At 38.4% G+C, this 18,696-nt stretch overlaps 1 protein-coding gene across 1 annotated transcript; it reads right to left on the reverse strand.

Annotated features, from left to right (window-relative positions):
- Window positions 1-910: 910 nt before the first annotated feature.
- tmem67 (transmembrane protein 67) lies at window positions 911-18,663 on the reverse strand. Its single transcript, XM_081388000.1, has 28 exons — window positions 18,407-18,663; window positions 17,968-18,056; window positions 17,786-17,876; window positions 17,607-17,706; window positions 17,443-17,512; window positions 17,270-17,341; window positions 17,107-17,169; window positions 15,816-15,970; window positions 15,048-15,156; window positions 14,880-14,966; window positions 11,903-11,968; window positions 11,279-11,435; window positions 11,066-11,189; window positions 10,087-10,192; window positions 9,439-9,495; window positions 9,232-9,330; window positions 9,056-9,154; window positions 7,819-7,905; window positions 7,599-7,698; window positions 7,344-7,483; window positions 7,075-7,215; window positions 6,894-6,974; window positions 6,630-6,746; window positions 6,438-6,554; window positions 3,073-3,177; window positions 2,874-2,976; window positions 1,524-1,666; window positions 911-1,429 (listed from the first exon to the last, which is right to left on the reverse strand). The coding sequence occupies exons 1-28, from the start codon at window positions 18,597-18,599 to the stop codon at window positions 1,349-1,351; spliced, it is 2,952 nt and encodes a 983-aa protein (XP_081244126.1). The 5' UTR covers window positions 18,600-18,663; the 3' UTR covers window positions 911-1,348.
- Between the last annotated feature and the right edge of the window lie 33 nt (window positions 18,664-18,696).

Consider the following 18,696-nt stretch of genomic DNA (forward strand, 5'->3'; position numbering starts at 1 on the left):
ATGACACATCAAGGATGTTAAGAGGCTAAAAGCAGGTTTAGTACTTGCCCCATTGAAGTCAACAGGGTGCATATTTTAAAAATAGAATAACTCGGTGTAGGCAACACTGATTTTTGCCGTTGTTCTCTGTATTGACAGCACTCCAAATGTACAAAAAATGAGCTCAATGTTAAAATTGACCGGAGTTCTCCTTTAAGCTCAAAGGGAATTAATAATTGTATTTATATCATTTATAGTCTCTGTGCCATTCAGAGTGATTTCAATCCTGTGTTCCAGGATAAGGTTAAAAGAGGGTCACAAAAGGGAGTCTGTTTAAGCTCTCTGTCTTGGGAGGAAATCACCCTCCTTTTTCTTAACTCATGATTTATCCTTGTGACAGCTGGGATGTGCCGAACTTCTGACCCATTTGTCTTGGTTCACCTACAGATGACAATGTTAGAGTGGGCTTTTTCTCAGTTGATGCAAGCATCCTTGGAGGAATAACCAGTTAGGTCAGACTTGCTGGTGCCACAATGACAGATCTCTTATTTTATGGTCCCGGCCAGGGTCTTAAATTTGGGCCTCTTGTGGACTTCGGGTCTTTGAGCTGTTTCGGTACAGTTCTGATCATGTCATCACTGCCATGTCATTGTAAATATATATGTGCGATTGGACAAACAAAGTTATGCAGATAGATGTAATTTGTGACAAATGAGTCATCTGTTTGTCACTCCTCCTAAACTTTAAACAATCAAAGCTACAGGGAAATGATGGACACACCCTTCGAAGTGCCAAGCAAGGTGTTCTTGTGTACTTTTCAAATGGTAATGAGGACAGTACCTGAACAGGTCTGGCTCCATAGCTCAGTGGTTAGAGCACTGGTCTTGTAAACCAGGGGTCGCGAGTTCGATCCTCGCTGGGGCCTGAGAATCAGTTTTGCACAAGTATCAAAAACAATTTGCAGACAACAGACATACATAATTTCCAAGAGAACCATGTATTCAGAACTAACAAGAGGAACACTTACAAGTCATCACTATGTGTCTGCCTTGTGTGCTCTGAAGAACTTCAGACTGTGTGCTGAGCTACAAAAACTTGAAGCAATCTATTATGTCTCAGGTTTACTCAGGAAGGCCACCATATGTAAAACCAAGTAATGATTTAATTGATCAAAAATATTTAAATATAAAAACATTGATACATCAAACCCCCAAATGTCTTGGCTTTGAAAGTACAAAAAAACTTGCACAAATAATAATTTTATGCAAAAAAAAAATACAAAAGTTTGTAGAATAAACCTGAAGGCTGCTATGGCATAAAACACAATCACCATTACAATAACAGAAAGCAGATAGAAAAAGCAGAGGATCTAGATGAGAAATCTTTTGTCAACCAGAGTTTTGCTGGCTAGGTTCCTGCGGCCCAATCCATTTCGGATTAATCTGAAGACCTAAAGGAGAGCATATTAAAGCTTCATTTTAATCATCACCTCAAAACAATCGAATGAAACCTACCAGCCTAGTAACATATCCACATGTACTAACCAGTTGCTGGAGGTATGTTAACACAGCTGCGAGAACGAAGTTCTGACTGCCCAGATCCACCACACAGAAAAAGAGAGTGTCAAAAATCAACAGCACAGCCTCATTACCATAAAAGAGGACATCAGCGAATGAGTGAGAATCATCTGAAGGAAGATAAACACAAAGATATTCACTCAGAACACTAATGACTGTGAAGGGAGTGGATTCTGGAAATCCACTGCCGCTTCAATGAGTGATTACAATCAAGGTATTAATAAATATTTTTCCTTTTACATATTAAATGATTTGACTGACTTCTTTAAGCTTATAAGATTTATGTAGTTATAGAATTATAAGTCCGTTCAATGGAATGTGCTCTCTTCATGTTTTTGAGAGAAGCACCCAACATGTGTTAAAACAAATATCTACTCTTCTAGCTGACCTAGGCAGCCAAGGTCACTGTGGTTACTTCACCTGTCGTATTCATGACCACTTCTTAATTAAAGCATTAAATTCAACTTTTCGATACTCAAATACTAGAGAATAGTAATGGAATATTGTCTCAATGAACCTCACACTGAGAGAAAGAACATGTTATCTGAATATTTTGGGAAAGTTCCCCGTTTAGAGAAGAGCTCAATTAACTCCAACCTTGAAGAAGCTGTGTATCTGTGTATGTGCGCTAGTATTTTTTGTTACAGACTTATTTTTTTCGATATGCTGGCGCCTAGAAACACATTCTCATGACCTCGAAGGGCCACCCATACCTAACTCAGGGTCCGGGTGTTAGCCGTACAGACTATGGAGATGTGCGACTGCCTATCAGTCCAAGTGCGGAAATTTACTGTTTATCTATTTCTTAGCCAGTCAGAATCATTCAATCTGAAGTAATGACGTAGGTGTAAGGCAGGGTTTCTCAAACTCGGTCCTGGAGGGCCACTGTCCTGCACAGTTTAGCTCCAACCCTGATCAAACACACCTGAGCAAGGTAATCAATGTCTTCAGGATCACTAGAAACTCACAGCTAGGTGTGTTTGATCAGGGTTGGAGCTAAACTGTGCAGGACAGTGGCCCTCCAGGACCGAGTTTGAGAAACCCTGGTGTAAGGTATAATTGTGATGGAGAATTTAATGTACGGGCGGCCTACAAACTCCTTGTAAGTCTTGAAGCTGACTTCTGCATGATGAAACTGCAAACTATCTTTAGTAAAAAAATGTTTTCAATTTATTATAATTCTGACTCCTGTCTTCAGTTAACTGCTCTTCTAACTCCTGATCGTCATTCATCATATCTGGTCCTTGGGTCTTTAACTGTAAATTCCCAACAACTGGGATTTATTATGTGTGCATATGATCATCATAGTGTTTTTACCATTATAAAAGATGCTTTTATCCAGTGGCTCTATAAACTCCATACCGATGAATCTCTCAAACAGCAGCTTATCTTTCACGATGTAATCCATCTCACGGTGCGCCTGAGAATATAGCATTCAGAATGAGCAAATCAAAACACCAACAAACCACAATATACTACAGGAAAATCACAAGTATCAATGAAATACAATCCTCACGTGATCGATGACAGAGCCCAGGAATCGGTTCATTGTATGGTACGCTTTTGTGCTCTGCTCACATGGATTGGCTGAAGCATCCACCAACCTTGAGGGACCATTTCTCTGTAGGGGTAAAGACATTGTTAGCCACCCTTACTGAGAGAGATTTGTGTGTGAGTATACTTAGTAGCTCAAACTGTAGAGCTTAGCGCCAACAACGTCAATGTCTTGGGTTTGATTCCCAGGGAATACAGGAACTGATAGTATGTATACTTTCAATGCAATGTAAAGCCCTATTCGGACGGGACTAGTGTTCCAGGGGGACGTTATAGAAATTAATTTCTCACAGACGTACTTTGTAATTTTCTCACAACACCTCAGTAAAAATTACAGAGCAAATTACCAACTGTTTTTCAGCGAACTCAGTGGTCATCTGAGAAATCTTATCCTGTCCGAATGCGAATGTCTGTGATTGCTGATATTATATTATCTTACCACTTCTCCCCATGTGTTTTTTGACCTACCCGAGCTACCCCCGAGTGCACCAATCTTCGGCATGCTTTCATTTAGTTTCAATATGGATGGTATCAGACGAAAAAATAACACATACAATCAATAAATAGAGCCAAATGGCGGAATCTGCGAAGACTTCCCATTTAAATATTAGTGTCAGGTAACATACTTCTCTAGAAACAGCCATTGCAATAAACTCGTGAAGTTTACTTAAATAGGGTTTAAATTAAAATTATATTAACAAATAATAAATTAAAAGACATATACGTCATACTATATGTGACCCTGGATCACAAAACCAGTAAAATGTTTCTCTGGTATATTTGTGGCAATGGCCAACAATACATTGTAGCAACACTGGCTTGGCATCCGACCAGATGTTCTGAATTAGCGAATCCTGATTGTTTCTCTCATGCTAAAACACCTATGAGCATATACATGTTCGTATTCAGAAAGCTTTGAATAATGTGGCTTGGTAGCATGTCTCCAAGTTTGCAAGCAGACCGCTGGTTAATGTTTACCACGACTTAATGAAATCAACTAACAGGCCCCTGTTGTTTCTAAAACTATCACGTGCTGCGACAACACCCCTTTTTCTATGTCTAACGTTTGTTCTTTGTGTACTGAAGGCAAATTAAAAGACTGGCTCCTCTCAGTTCTCCAGAACTATCTGCTTCCCTCAGCATCAATTCTACGACTTGACTGTGACTTTGCCACAGAACTACCTTTGTCTTTGCTGAGTGCCATTCTCAAATAACCCCCAACCCCTCACGTGGTATGCGCACCACGAGATGCAACGGATGCCGACCTCACAGATACACACAGACACGCACATTGCCATATATGGACTTCCACTAGTAAAATTTCATTTTACCAACTATTACAACTGTATAAAGAGTGTTCCGGGTGATTTGCATGTTCACCAATCACCAGTGTGATATTAGAATAGTTGTTTTTGGATTACAGTAAGGTAATCTTAAAGGGTTAGTTCGCCCATTTAAGACATTAAGTTGTATGCAATCCTTACCAGCTCTATAGTGCATACACACTGACCCACTCTGTGGTCACCTCCCTGGTCAGAGTTCTGGCCGCTGGAAGTTTTTCAAGAAAGTAGTCCCGGTTAGTTTCCGGGGCCTCAAAACTGTGCGTTTTTACGTGAAAAAATGATATGCGTTTCAAAGCTTGATTAATTTACATCACAAAAAACACTCCAGACAAAATTCATACCTCAGTTTTAATCAGCACTATTTTCTTTCCATTTCTAACAATCCGCGCTGCTGTCAACGTCAACAGTGCGCACGTTCCGATCAGCTGTTCCATAGTGTTTACACAATCGAATGACAACGACGTAAAAAGTAGAAAATTAACAATGGTGCGAACTTGTAAATTCCCAGGTTGTGACCACAAGAATGTGCCGGGATCACCGTTCAGATTCCATCGTTTTCCTGTTTCGGATAGCTATGAGACAGCTTTGGCTGGTTGCCATCGGCTACTCTGCAGGAGCTAAAATATCCAGAATCGATTTTCGTGTGTGCAGTGCTCACTTCAGCGAAGACGATTACATCCCCAACCAAGGAGGAAAAAGAAAAAAACTGATTTTAAAGAGTTATGCTGTACCAGTACCACGGGTAAGCTCTATTTACTAACTTTATGATCCCATGTCTGTACGGTAAACAAGCTGATGTTTAGACTCCAGTGGAAATCACGTGAAAAGAGGTCTAATATAAAAACAGTATATAGGGATATAGGTACAATTTGCTGAGAAAACTATTTGATCACACACACAATTGAGGTTTTGTGATCAATAACCATCTGCTGAAGTTCGGCATCGGTATACTCCGGTTCATAAAGGTATCCCTTTGGCGTTGTACTAACATTACTTTCATCATCATCTGTTCCGTCTGACATTGTGCTTAAGTTGGTTTCATCATCAGAAGTTTCGTAGTCAGACATGTTGTCAGCGAGTCGCGCTATCAACAGTTGATCGGAACGTGCGCACCTCAAAGAAAGAGACTCGTTGAACCTCCCGCGCTCGCGCTCGCCCGGAAGACACAGCCCGCGCACGCCTTCCCTCAGATGTCTCACGCTGCTCTTAAAGACACACGCAGGACTCTGCCTTCCTTCATCATACAAAGAGAACCATATGAAAGTATCGATTATTGAATTGAACTTTTAATGTGATTTCTTTGTTGTCTCTCAAGGGTTACTGTCTGTGATTTTTGCCATAGCCTACTGCAATCTCCGATCGCAGATTTTTGCTTTCACTTCCGATCTCATCTCTCATCCTTCTCTCTAATAAAAAAAATGTACAACTTTAAATGGCAATTTTCTCAATGATTCGATTTTCTTGCACCCTCAGATTCCAGATTTCAAATTTCAAATAGTTGTATCTCGGCCAATTATTGTCCTATCCTAATAAACCATACACCAATTGAAAGCTTATTTATTCAGCCTTCATATGATGCATACATCTCAATGTCATAAAATTGCTCCATGTGACTGGTTTTGTGGTCCAGGGTCACATATGACGTACTACTGCACGCACACACGCACGCACAGCACATGACCTTCTGTAATGCCCATGTCTAGAAAAAAAACACTCTGTAATGAACACGGAGATGTTAGTCCCGTTGGAATCAGTACTTTAAATCAGACGTTGAGTTACAATTTTTATCACTCAAAGTCGTTTAGAAAACTACTCCTATCTGAATAGGGCTTAGCTTTGGATAAAAGCATCTGCCAATTGCATAAATGTAATGTCTTCAAAAGTAAAAATTATTCATAAATAGTCAAATGTAAGTAAATAAAAGTATATAAGTAATCAAAGTAAATATACAAGTATATATAAGTGTATGCAGTTGTGTTTATACCCTGTTGATTGGCTCAATTATCCGGTCATATTGAGTTCGCAGGCGGTTGGTTATTGAAATCTGAAATGTCTGAGTGTCAGAGTTTGGCAAAAGTCCCCTTTGGCCACACAGATTGTCCTAAAACACATACAAATAAAATAAGTCTCCCATTCATACTTCTATTTAAAATGTAAGACTCAAAATCCATCTTACCGCCTCTCTCTTCAGGTTTGTATTCATTTCATCCATGTTAGTGTCAGCATGACCATGAACAGAACGTCCATGGATGTAGTAGCCAAAACATCGATGAGACAGCAGCAGCACTGAGACCTAACAGACACATATACATACATTCAAAGAAAAAAAAGCAACATTAAACCATTACGTATGATATGGTCTAAAATTGTAAATTTCTTGGCAATGAATTATAGTCTATCTGTTCAACTGCAAAGAAGGTTTTTTTTTCATAATACTTACATTGCTGATTGAGCACAAATCTACAAACTGGCGAATCTTGTCTTCAACAAAGCGCTCATGGAATACTGTGAAGAATATCATCTAAAGTAACATGACACAAAAAAGAAATGTGTGAAATATCCCAGGTGACACACACACAAAGATGCAGACTACTTGTCTTTGAGTATATATGTTTTTTTACCTGCATTAAGCCAATGCAGAGCCACATAGCAGAAGCCACACCGTAGCGGAGTATGAGGCTGTATGAAGGTGTGTATGCCTCAGGAGCTCGACGCAGGTTGGACGAGGGGTCTCTTAGAGCCAAATTTGAGAAGCCCACCACCTGCAAGCACAATATTCATTATTTGTTAACACAATCCTTAACAAAGTGGCATAATCTGAGTGGCCAGTTTGAGGATAAACTTTTAAGGCAAACTGTAGATCAGAGATGTTGCGTTCTGTTGGACTCACCTCTAGAAAAAAGAGCACAGCGATGACTTGAAAAGTGGGGTTGATCTTGCGAACGGTCTGAATCTCATTCCACTCATTGGCCACAAAATATGTTCTCCAGATACTGACAGGAGATGCTTGACTTTTTGCTTCGCCAGACCCTGAGCACATTACAACACATAAAAATAAATTTAAAAATGGATTAAAAGTGTAGAGTTTATATAGGTATAATGGAACGTGTATTTGAAAAACACATTAGAGGAACAATGTAATTACCCTCCACGTGTTTACTGGATTTACCACGAGGTCTTTCCCAGTCTATGAAGAAAATATCCACAGATAGCTGAACAAAGAGCTTATGAAGAAATTGTACAGTCTGTAACAAAAATAAGACTTGGGTTAAGTTGGGAAGAAAGGGAAAGGAGAGAAAAGACATTATTACTTTAATTATGCAAACTGTAGTAGTGTATAAGCTGATGTACATATTTGAACTCACCTTCAATGCAAAGGCACAACCAACATAAACAACAAAACGCTCCTCCTGAGCTGGTAATGGCAGCAACACAGACACAAATAGCTGGGCCTGGAGATATACAAAAAAAAGCCTTGTTTGAAAGCCTTGTCTTGAATTCTATATTAAGGCCTGTTCATACCAAGACAAAGTTTGTTGCAAAAATTCTGTGCAATAAACGTTTTTATTTGAATGTACGGCTGTTAATGCATCGGTTCAGACCAACGCGAACCTTCGCAAGCCGTCAAAGCGACATATTCTTTTAAGGGTTTGTCACACTACACTTTTCATTCCATTGACTTCCATTTATACGCATACGAATGCTGGAGATTCAAGAAATTCAAGCTCATGTGAATTTCGCGACGGTCCAAAACTCACGAAACGGGACACTTCATATGCACTTTTGGTCTCGTGGACTTACAATGGCTGCCGCATACACATGTCCATTAAGTCCATGAGACTGTATGGTGTCCCATTTTGTCATTTTAGGTTTCAGAAGGGTGCTCCTCGGGTCTTAACAATAAATTCCCCTACACCCGGGCCACAAAGGATACAACGCATGGATCCTTTGCGGCCCAGACTATCCCAAGATTCATTGCGCACAGGTGACGGCAGGATAAATTCTTTTTTTAAAGCCGGATTACACTTTTAAATGTAAGCATTGGGTTTTCAACTTACTGGCCAACCAATAAAATGAATGCTTTTGGTCACATGCCCAGAGACACTGCAGTTAAACTACGATTGGTGGTGCTCACGAACAGAGTATCGTAGTTTGCTAAGCGATAATAATGAATACACTATAGTGAATACATATTTCTGAATGGCTGTTTGAAAACATGTACATTCTGTTTGACTTCCTTATACATGACAAGCGGGTGTCAGAAACACAAAATTGCACAACTGTCTTGATGTGAACAGGCCTTTAGACCTAAAGAGCTCCATCAAAAAATAATGAGTATGTAAACAGCACATCCTAGAAGAAAAAAACTCTCATTTGATAGAACAGTGGAAGAAAATCACAGAAACAAAGACACTAAACTGATATTTGAGAAGTGGCTGAGACTACGTTAACAACAGAAAAAGTGACAGACTTGCCTCCAATGTCTGGAAAATATCGAGAGGAAAAGAAAAAGAAAGAAAAAGGAAAAAAAGATTCATGTAAGGCTTAATCATATTCATAATAGACTAAACAGCACCACCCACAGACAAGACAAATGCAAACCTTAAAGAATATGAGCCAGTAGAGGCCTGTTCCAACAGTGATGATGAAGAAAACATTTGCTAGGTCACCAGCATAGAACACCAGAAACTTCATAATTGTCTGAAATAGAAAGGGACATTATTATGAATACATGTTTAGCATTGTGTTTATTACTGCATCTGAATGGGAGTCCTTGCCTGTAGGTCAATGAGAGGAGATGCAATTCTTCTTTTCCAGCTTGCGGTCTTCAATAAAGAATGGACAACAGCCACCCCTCCCAGCACACCAAGAGCAATCTGGATATGAATCCACATATAAATAAACAAACAGCATTACAACATACACCAGAACATCCTGACCAACATAAAACAGAAGACTGACTTTCAGTGCCTGTTCATACTCACATCAGTTTTGATCCGAGCTTCCTCCTGGTCCATTGTATACTCAAGAGAGAACGATACCTGTACATACAAAAAAAAAAAAAACACAGAAATAAACCTGTCTGTCTGGTCAAATAGTTAAAAATGTGTAAAATATAAAAATTGTTATTAAATTTTTACTGTGTTTTGTATCTTGTCTGTCAACAGAATAAAATAATTAGTGATTACTCGCATGATTTCAGACCTGCGTTTAGAAAGCACAATGGTATAACGTCAAATTTAGTCAATGTATAAAGAAAATATATATATATTCAACAATATTATAGATCTGACTGTACTGATCCTAATGAATGAGAACTGAACTGAACTGGACGATGAGATAATTTTTTGGATTAACTATAATCTAATACATAACTTAATAGATTAAATTAACTTATTTAATAATTGATGATCTTTACAACAGAACTGAATCAACACTGAACTGACTTCAGCTGTAAAGCTGCTTTGAAACAATCTGTATTGTATAAAGCTCTATTTAAATAAAGGTGACTTGACTTGACCATTACTATTTATTATATTTTCTTATGTTTTATTTTCTGCAAACACCCAAGCAGAAAAGTTCAATGATCCCCTGGCCAAATTATTACATATAAAGGCATGCAGTGTACTTACAGTAACAGTCTGTGTGCTGGGGTCAGTGACGAGTATATCTGAGTAGGCCACGGTCATCAGAGGGGGGTAGACCAGTCCCTTCTGTGTATTCGGCACCAGTTGAAATCTGTTCAGTGCAGGACATCAAGCTTAGTGAGATCTCAAACTATAGGACTTTCACACTGTGCTTAAGCCCAGGTTATAGTCGTTCTAAGACAGGGTAAAGGAACGTTTTAAAAGTGTGGTTAGCACCCCTTTTTACCCAGGGCTGTGAAACCCTGCTCCTAACTCTGAATTGCGGGGCCAAACATGTACAGTGTGAAACGGCGTGGCGTTAGAACGTTACGACTAGATGCTGAACAACCAACAGCCAATCACATGCCTGTTGCCTTTGGCTTGCTCAGTTGGGGATATTTTGGAGATATTTAATTTTAATTTTATCAATCAATAAATTCCATTAGATACAAACCTTGTTGTATTATTTTAATGTAATACTGTGAAGCTGCTTTGATACAATCTGTATTGTGACTTGACTTATATTCATGTGCTTTGGACAGTCACGAAAACACTGTGCGTTGTATATTATAAACAGCGTTTGATAGAATGTAAAACAGCGATGGAAAACGTGTCAGCAAGAGTTAAGAAGAGACCTTTTCATTCTTACTTTATAGTCCGAAAAGTCCATTCAGAAAAATGATAGTACAGTCGGCAATGTGCAATATGCGGATGCACAATTCTTGAGTCTTTATGTATAAATATCGTTTGCTGCGTTTGTTCAATCAGTAACAATGACACTGCAAATATGCAAAAAATGACGTTAACCCAGGGTTTAGGATTGTACTTTGAGAAACGTCAGTTTACATCCAGGATTAATTGAGTAAATTATGAGTAATGTTAAATGTGAAGCAAGATAACCCAGTATACCATTTACCTGGGTTTTAGAATGACTGTGGAAAGCCCTAATGTGCGGTTTATGTGTTTGGGAGTGCGTAGTATTTACCCGATCTTAATATTAGAGGCCACACGTATGGCTCTGGGTGAAGAACTCAAAGAGTTTTCCCTTCCACTCAACGTGTCCACAAGCATCAGCCTCCGGGTCAGGTACCAGTTATTCATGTTAGATCCTGAAACAGGAGAAGTTAGCATGGTGATAAAGCAGCAAGGTCTTCACATATGATAGTGTTTGATCAAACAATGTGTTTGTATGTTGTACCCTGATTAGTGAGCTGGCCATTAAACTGCTGATTGACATTTAGGAGAGGCACTGCAAGAAGACGCTTGTCTTCCTGTGCCTTCTGAATGACCAGGAACACGTCATAGAACACAGGCTCTGGATAACCAGTCAAGAGCTCTGACACAGAAAGCACACACTAAGGAAAGAAAAAAGTCATTAACACTCATCCACATATTCAGCTGAAAATAAAAACATGCATAAATACAATAAAATAGAACAAATTGCTAAATACAACAAGGCAGGACACATGTGGAGTGCTTTTCAATACTCAAATTGATACTTCTTAATTTCTTAATGAGGAGCGAGGAAGCTTCCAGAGGAGCTATAAGCGAGAACGCACAGGTGCATCTTATGCGGAGGTCTTTCTTGTCAAAAACCTGATGCACATACAATTCCTCCTCCCCCTTTACCATGTCAGAATAATTTTAATTTATGTTTTATCCTTGCAGTTTAAACCAAACATTTCAGCAGGGCATCTTGCTTTATAATTATTTATTAGGAATTTCCTAAATAACCAAAACGCAAGAAAAGGAAGCAAACGAGGATGCATAAATAAGAAATGAGAAACATCCATGGATGACACAGAAGATAACTGAGACTCACACTCTGCTTGTAGGCTGTCCCAAACGTGAAGGCGGACTGTTGACTGGTAAGGGTGTCTGGACAGAGCTATAGAGGATAAATGAAGCAACTCTGTATCTCACAATACTTTTCAATTCCAGTTGTTTTGTTATAAGCTTTCACAAAGAGGGGCCAGGTTCATGAAAATCTTATCAAGAGAAATTCTAAGGAGTTAGTAAGAAAGATAGTCATCTTGAAATCAAAATATCTTATTTTCATGGAATATTGCAGTATTTATTATCAATAAATAATATTTACAATAAATACTGCGGGACAACCTTTTTTCTTGTTAAAAAGCAGTTTCACGCAGATATACATCATGATAGGGAAGAAAAGACTATCGCAACTTCCATTTCATGTATGCAGACTTTAAATTATGAATTTAGTGCAATTCTTGAAAAACTATCAAGACATTCTCAAATATTTTCTCAAAAGGGATAGTTCACCCTAAAAAAAAAAAAGTCATAAATTACTCACCTTGGTGTTGTTCTAATGCCGTGTGCCCCTCTTTCTTTTATGGACCACAAGAGGAGAACTAAAAAATAATCATTTTTTTAACGAAAATCCTGACCTTGGCCGATGGTCTTCAGTTTTGTATTTCTTGATTTCTCACAACTTGTGTGCTTTTTCTGGATGAGACAGAGTGAACCGTGTCCGTGGCGCTAACAGAGTCACAAGAACATGCACGTCTTGTAGCCGTGCACTGAAGACCAACAGCCATGGTCAGGATTTTTTGTAAAATAATACATTCAATTTCATCTCATATACCCTCAGAACGCATGGGATCATTCTGTAATACTTTTAGTATAGACAAAATAAAGGCAAAGAAGGAGGCAAAGAAGGAATGAAGACGGAGGAAGGGAAAAGGGATAATTAAGCAACAAGAGAGATTAAATAAAAGACTGATGAATAAAACAGTTAATTGGGGAAAAGCATGGTGAGGAAATTCGTTTAAATATGAAATGCGAAAGACAGACGGAGAGAATTGACCTCCTTTCCACTAAGGAAGGACCTAAGCTCTGTCCGTTAGAAATGGAAGCAATGTGCAGCCCTGTCAAGTGTTGATACTGTACATAGCCTACATTTAGTTGCTGTACAAAACAGAGCTTGCAAAGCTGCAGACATCCGTAATAGCTTTTAGTGCATATAGATCAAAGTGAAGACCAAGACATATATAACCTTTTCTTTACTGTGAAAATTGTTGAAAGTGTGAAAAACGTTGCTGCAGGCAAGAAGAGATCAGCAGATCTTGTTCAGTTATGGCAACGAGCTTGCATCTACAAGGAACCAGAAAAAGGGGAACTTGTATACACAAGAACTCGGGGGGCCAAAACTGACCGTTTTGCTGAATGCTGTATTTCTGTTAGGCCAATGCTGTAGTTAAGGGAAACCCTGTAACTCAGTATAAAATGTGAAACTTCTGATTGTTCAAGGCCTAAACTTGTGGGGAAAGATTTCTCGTATTTCTGTTATCAGGGTTGCTGCACACTTTTTAAAGTCAAATTTAAGGCTTTTTAAGACATGAAGAAATAAAAATTAATACTGTACATTAGGGGTGTGCAATATTTAAATTATATCACAATATTTCCAAAGTTTTGTTGATTATAATGTGTTTTTGTGCTGGTACCATGGCTGGTTTAGGCCTGTTGTTTACAGCTGACTCACAAAGATATTCATATTATTCATTCTATGCGGTGGTCAGTTCACAGCAGTGACATTAACAAGGGGCAATATTTGGCACCTTAAATTGATTTCCAGGGGCATTTTTTCCAATATAAAGGGCATTTTTCTAAATGTGTTAGATGTATTCATCACCTTTTATGTCAAATTCTAACATACACATTAAATTCTATTAGAATAATAACAGTATAGGGCTGTTACCTACCAGTCAAATGAAATCATTATCAAAAAAAAACAACTTTGCAGTGCAGAGGTGACACAGAAGCGGCAGCAGAAGTGGCATTAATATATTTACACAGCATTTACAATTGCATAAATAATGCTATGAGATTTTTTTTTCAATTCAATATTTAAATATGAAATTATTTCTAATTTGAACTTTTTAATTAAAGGGAATTTAAAATTAGCCTGGTCCTACCAGACTCTCGTACATTTCATTTTTACAGAGAGTCTGGCCACTCTCCATCGACAAACGTTAACTTCCTTGAAGGCAGGTACGGTACTCTGTTGAAGTTTAAAACTATTGGATCTGCTCAGAGCCACTCTGGATCTGCCATAACCAATCGCGAACTTTTGGTTGTGACGTAACCCTACAGTTCAAACTAGCGCACGACCTCAACGTCTTTGGCAAGCCGTTTTAACATTTAGTCCTTAAAACCTACTAGTATCTATTTTCATGCTACTAGTACTTATTTTTTAGATTCTAGTATCTTTTCCATTAAGTACTAATACTTATTAATTAGCTACTAGTGGTTATCTTTTTAGGTACTATTCATTCAAAGTGCAGATTTAGTCAGTAAAAAAATATATAATCGCTGTCTGTTGCAAGGTTCTGCTACAGTTTCATTTTTAAAAATTTACGTCGGCGAAATAAAGGAAAAACTATCGCACATCCCTACGCACATAAAGAAGAGGCACAACCCCCCCCCCTGAAATTTCTAACCAGCGTTCAAAACCTGAAGGTAATGATAAATCTTTTGATTTATGAAGGTAACATTCCATTTTGTGATGGAGTACTTAGGGAGAATATAAATGCAACACACTGTACAACACATCTTTTTAAAAAAAGCTTGATGCTGGTCTCTATTCAGGGTGAGACATTTCTGACTTCATTTTTATTTTAGAGTGAACTATCCTTTTAAGAATTTTATTTTTCTTAAGAAGAAAATGACAGGCTTTCTAACTTCTTAAGTTAGAAATAAAAATTTGAAATTAAGAATAATTTTATTCTTAAAATTGTTTCGTAACCTGACCCCAGAAATTGGTCTTGCCTGCTTACCTGCAGGTTTCCTCCACCGACGCTCTCCCATCTCATAAACTCGCCACGCACTGAGTAAACAGCAGCCCGCAGATCGATGTTAGTGTTCTGAAAGTGGGAAGAAGGTTTGTGAAAATGATAACATGTAAGTTTATGTTTACAATATGTTTAGATGTCCACAGTGCTTACCTTTTGTGCCCCTTTAAAGCTGAATCCAACAGGAAGTGGTTCATTCTGTAGAACTCGTGAAGCCAACCCAAGCTGTTCTCCATAGTATAGCCAAGGCAGGTTTGTCCTCCTACAGTCACAACATTGTCTATGAGAATCACAAATACGAGCACACTGGGTTCTTCTGCCCATTTGATGTGAATTTAAATACATTACAGACAGAGATACTTCTTAACAGTATCATGATGCAAGTAGCCGTGATATGTAACTGATTTAATATCAGATCAATTCAGTTCTTCTCACATCTCATCTCAGTCATAAAGCAGTTGATCCTGAATTAATCACACTGTATTAAAGTATATAACAGATGCAATTTATGTTGCACATGACGTATCTCCAATGGTTGATTACAGATCTTATTAATGGTAATTTTGTGCAAATGCCAAAAAGTCTAAGAAAAAAGTCTAAGATGGGCCGAGTTCATTTACCACACCCCTCACACATGTAAGTGTGACATGAATCCAAAGAAGTCGGTAGTGCAAATCAATCGAAAGATTAAGAGGAAATCAGAAATGTCAAAATAGCAAGTTAATAAATGTGTACGAACCAGTAGGACAGAATTATCTTGTTTTATGTTGTATGCTAACAGTATAAATGATGTATATTTTAGTTAAACAGGGAGATTGTCTGTGATTATCAGCTCTCTAGCTCTCTCTCTCTATATATAATTTAAAATGGTCCAATAGTAGTAAATAGTAAAGTACAATACAATAACTGTATATGTATTACCAGTAGGAGATGTCCTGGCTGCTGCCCTGAGCAGCTGTTGCTCTGTAGATTGTGTTGTAGAGGCCACAGGCATCATTGTTGATGGTGCTGGAGGAGTGCATGTTCATCACACACATGTTGCCCAAAGACTGACATGCTGTCCTGTTAGAGAACAACTACAGAACAAAGTAAACAAAACTTATATATGTTCAGAAGTTAGGCATATAAACATTTAAAAAGGAACTATTATGCTTTTTTACATTTTCATCTTTCTTTAGTGTGTAATTTTGCTGTTTGAGCATGAAAAAGGTCTGCAATGATACAAAGCACAAAGTCCACTTCAAAGGGAGCTATTCTCTATATCAGTAAGCACTGTACTCTGAACTCTCTGAAAAGCCAGGATTGGAGTTTTGAGTTTTCTTACAGGAACATACACGTCAGAATATTGCTCATTTAAATAATTCCCACCTAAGGCATACGCAAAAAAAGCCCTGGTTGAGTTGCCTTAGCAGTGTGTTGAAACTCGCGGTTATGGTAAGGGGTGTGACATTTGGTCAACACAACACACTGATCCAGCTGAGAAATCAGAGCAGCACATTGCACTTTTCGGAAGGAGGGGCTTCACAGAGACGGGAACTAAACAGAGCGTTACAGACAGACTGCAACAATGTAAAATATGTGAAAAATAATGTTGTTGTTTTTTCAACATTCAAGCATGAAAATCTATTCTAGTAGACCCCAAAAACAAAATCAAGACTTTGTAAAAAGTCATAATAGAGGGTATGCACTTGAAGTAGGCTAATCGTCGGCCAGAGTGACTGCGGTTACGCCTACTGAGTGGCAGAGTTGGTTTTCAGCATGAATGATGTGAAAAACAAACAAAACACATCTAAAACAGGAAATAGCTTTGAGATTGACTATACAAATATATTTGACAAGAAATCTGATTTATATTTTATAGACTAGAAATATTGTGCCGAAAGCTACAGAAAAGAGAAACAAATGGATCGCTACAGTTTACAGAAACAAATGGACTCCAGGCATCGAAAGTGAATTTGCAGTTATCATTTTGTGTAAATATGTTGAATTTTGGGGTAAAACCATAGCCTATATTTTGTATTGTTATATTGTATTGAGTTTTAGGGCTGGAGGATATGAAGATATATACAGTTGTAATCAAAGTTATTCAACCCGCATTGCAAATCAGGTTTATTGGCAAAAGTGACAGACTTTTCAGCTGTTTGCAATGAACAAATAAAGCCAAAGTAATTGAAATACAGGAATAGAAAATCATGTGTGTGTAGAAACTTACCAAACAGGCAGCTGCTGAAGAATACATGAAGCTTGAAAACCATGCTGATGGGAGAGAGAGGGTCTGTGTAACACAAACACGCATTACACTTTAAAACAATGAACCCCAGCACACTAACAACAGTACACAAACACAATTCATAATGTTAACTTTGGACTCTTACCAGTTGGCCAAAGATGACATTTGAGGCAATAGAGGTAGGCAAACTGTTTGAAGGGAAGCACATTCCTCCTGCCTGTGTGATGAAAGCATAACTTTCTCAATTCTCATCACTCTAAATGCATCGCATAAACATAGGTTATACATAAATTTAAACAAATTGCACCAGATTCTTACCAGTATGTTTGATGTCCCGCAAACACACGACTGAGATGAGTTGATGAATGAATCCTCACATCTCACACACCTAAGCATACGCATGTCAGAACAAAATGAATCACTTTTTATGCATGAAGATCAACATGAAAACCCAGTGCCATTGATAGGAATGGCAGCTTTACCTTTTGCCTGTTGTATCTGGGGCCGAAAAAGCAGGCTCTGTTGCACTACATGCTTCACATCGCGCTTCATTTAATGGATTCCCATTCCCATCTCTCTCCACTGACAAATACAATTAGATACCATGAAATTATAAAACAATGCTGCACCTTTTACCTAAAACTGTGCACCGTTTACCTACCCAGCACGCTTCCCTCAGGACACTGGCACTTGCCATTCACCCCTACACTTCCAGGACAACGGATACATCCATACCCATCCTGAGTAACCCCCTGTAATCATATTATTGTAAAATAGTATTGGTATTCTTAATATAATTAATACAATAACAACATCAATACCTAATTCAATTCATTACAGTACCTGATTGGCATCAGGACACTGCTGGCACGTGATGGACGCCCCATTACTGACCAGCACCCTGAAACCAGTCTGACACTCACATATCAGTCCTATATGGCAGAAATACACATGATCGTACAAGCTGCCTTACAATAAAGCATGTTATAAAACATATATGGTTAATAATAACAAATAAACCTCTATACTTTAAGCATTTATTTGTTTATTGAGGTGTTATGTGCAGCAAAGGTTTTTATTATTTTCTATATCGCGTGCAGTTGATTCACTGACAAGACGCTTACTCGTATGAATCTAGGTTAACGTTATATCAACAACAGATATGACGATACATCAATAAATGACTGCTGTCTAGTGTAAAACATTATATCATCTAAAGGTTAGGTTGGTCAAAACAAAGCAAACTAATCTGCGCGCGCGTTCCGCGTAACGTTAACGTTACCTGATTTGCTGCTGACTTGATTCGGCCCACATTTCACACAAGACAAGCTCGAAATATCAAAATAACTTTCAGCACCACAATCCGGAGGCTGTTGAAGAGATATAGAAAACTGCTGGCAAGAAAAAGCGTTTAATTTGATCAGGAATATGATCGAAAAACTGCACACGAAAGCTCTCAGCGTCCCCGTCGCCATGGTGCAGATGACGCTTGAGGACGTACGTGTTCCTGTTTACGCTCAGAGAGCGTGTTGCGTGCGCGCCGCCGCGCCGCCGCGCCCCTCTTAAAAGTCT

The sequence above is a fragment of the Scardinius erythrophthalmus genome, assembly GCF_964197995.2.
Source record: "Scardinius erythrophthalmus genome assembly, chromosome: 16".
NCBI lineage: Eukaryota > Metazoa > Chordata > Actinopteri > Cypriniformes > Leuciscidae > Scardinius > Scardinius erythrophthalmus.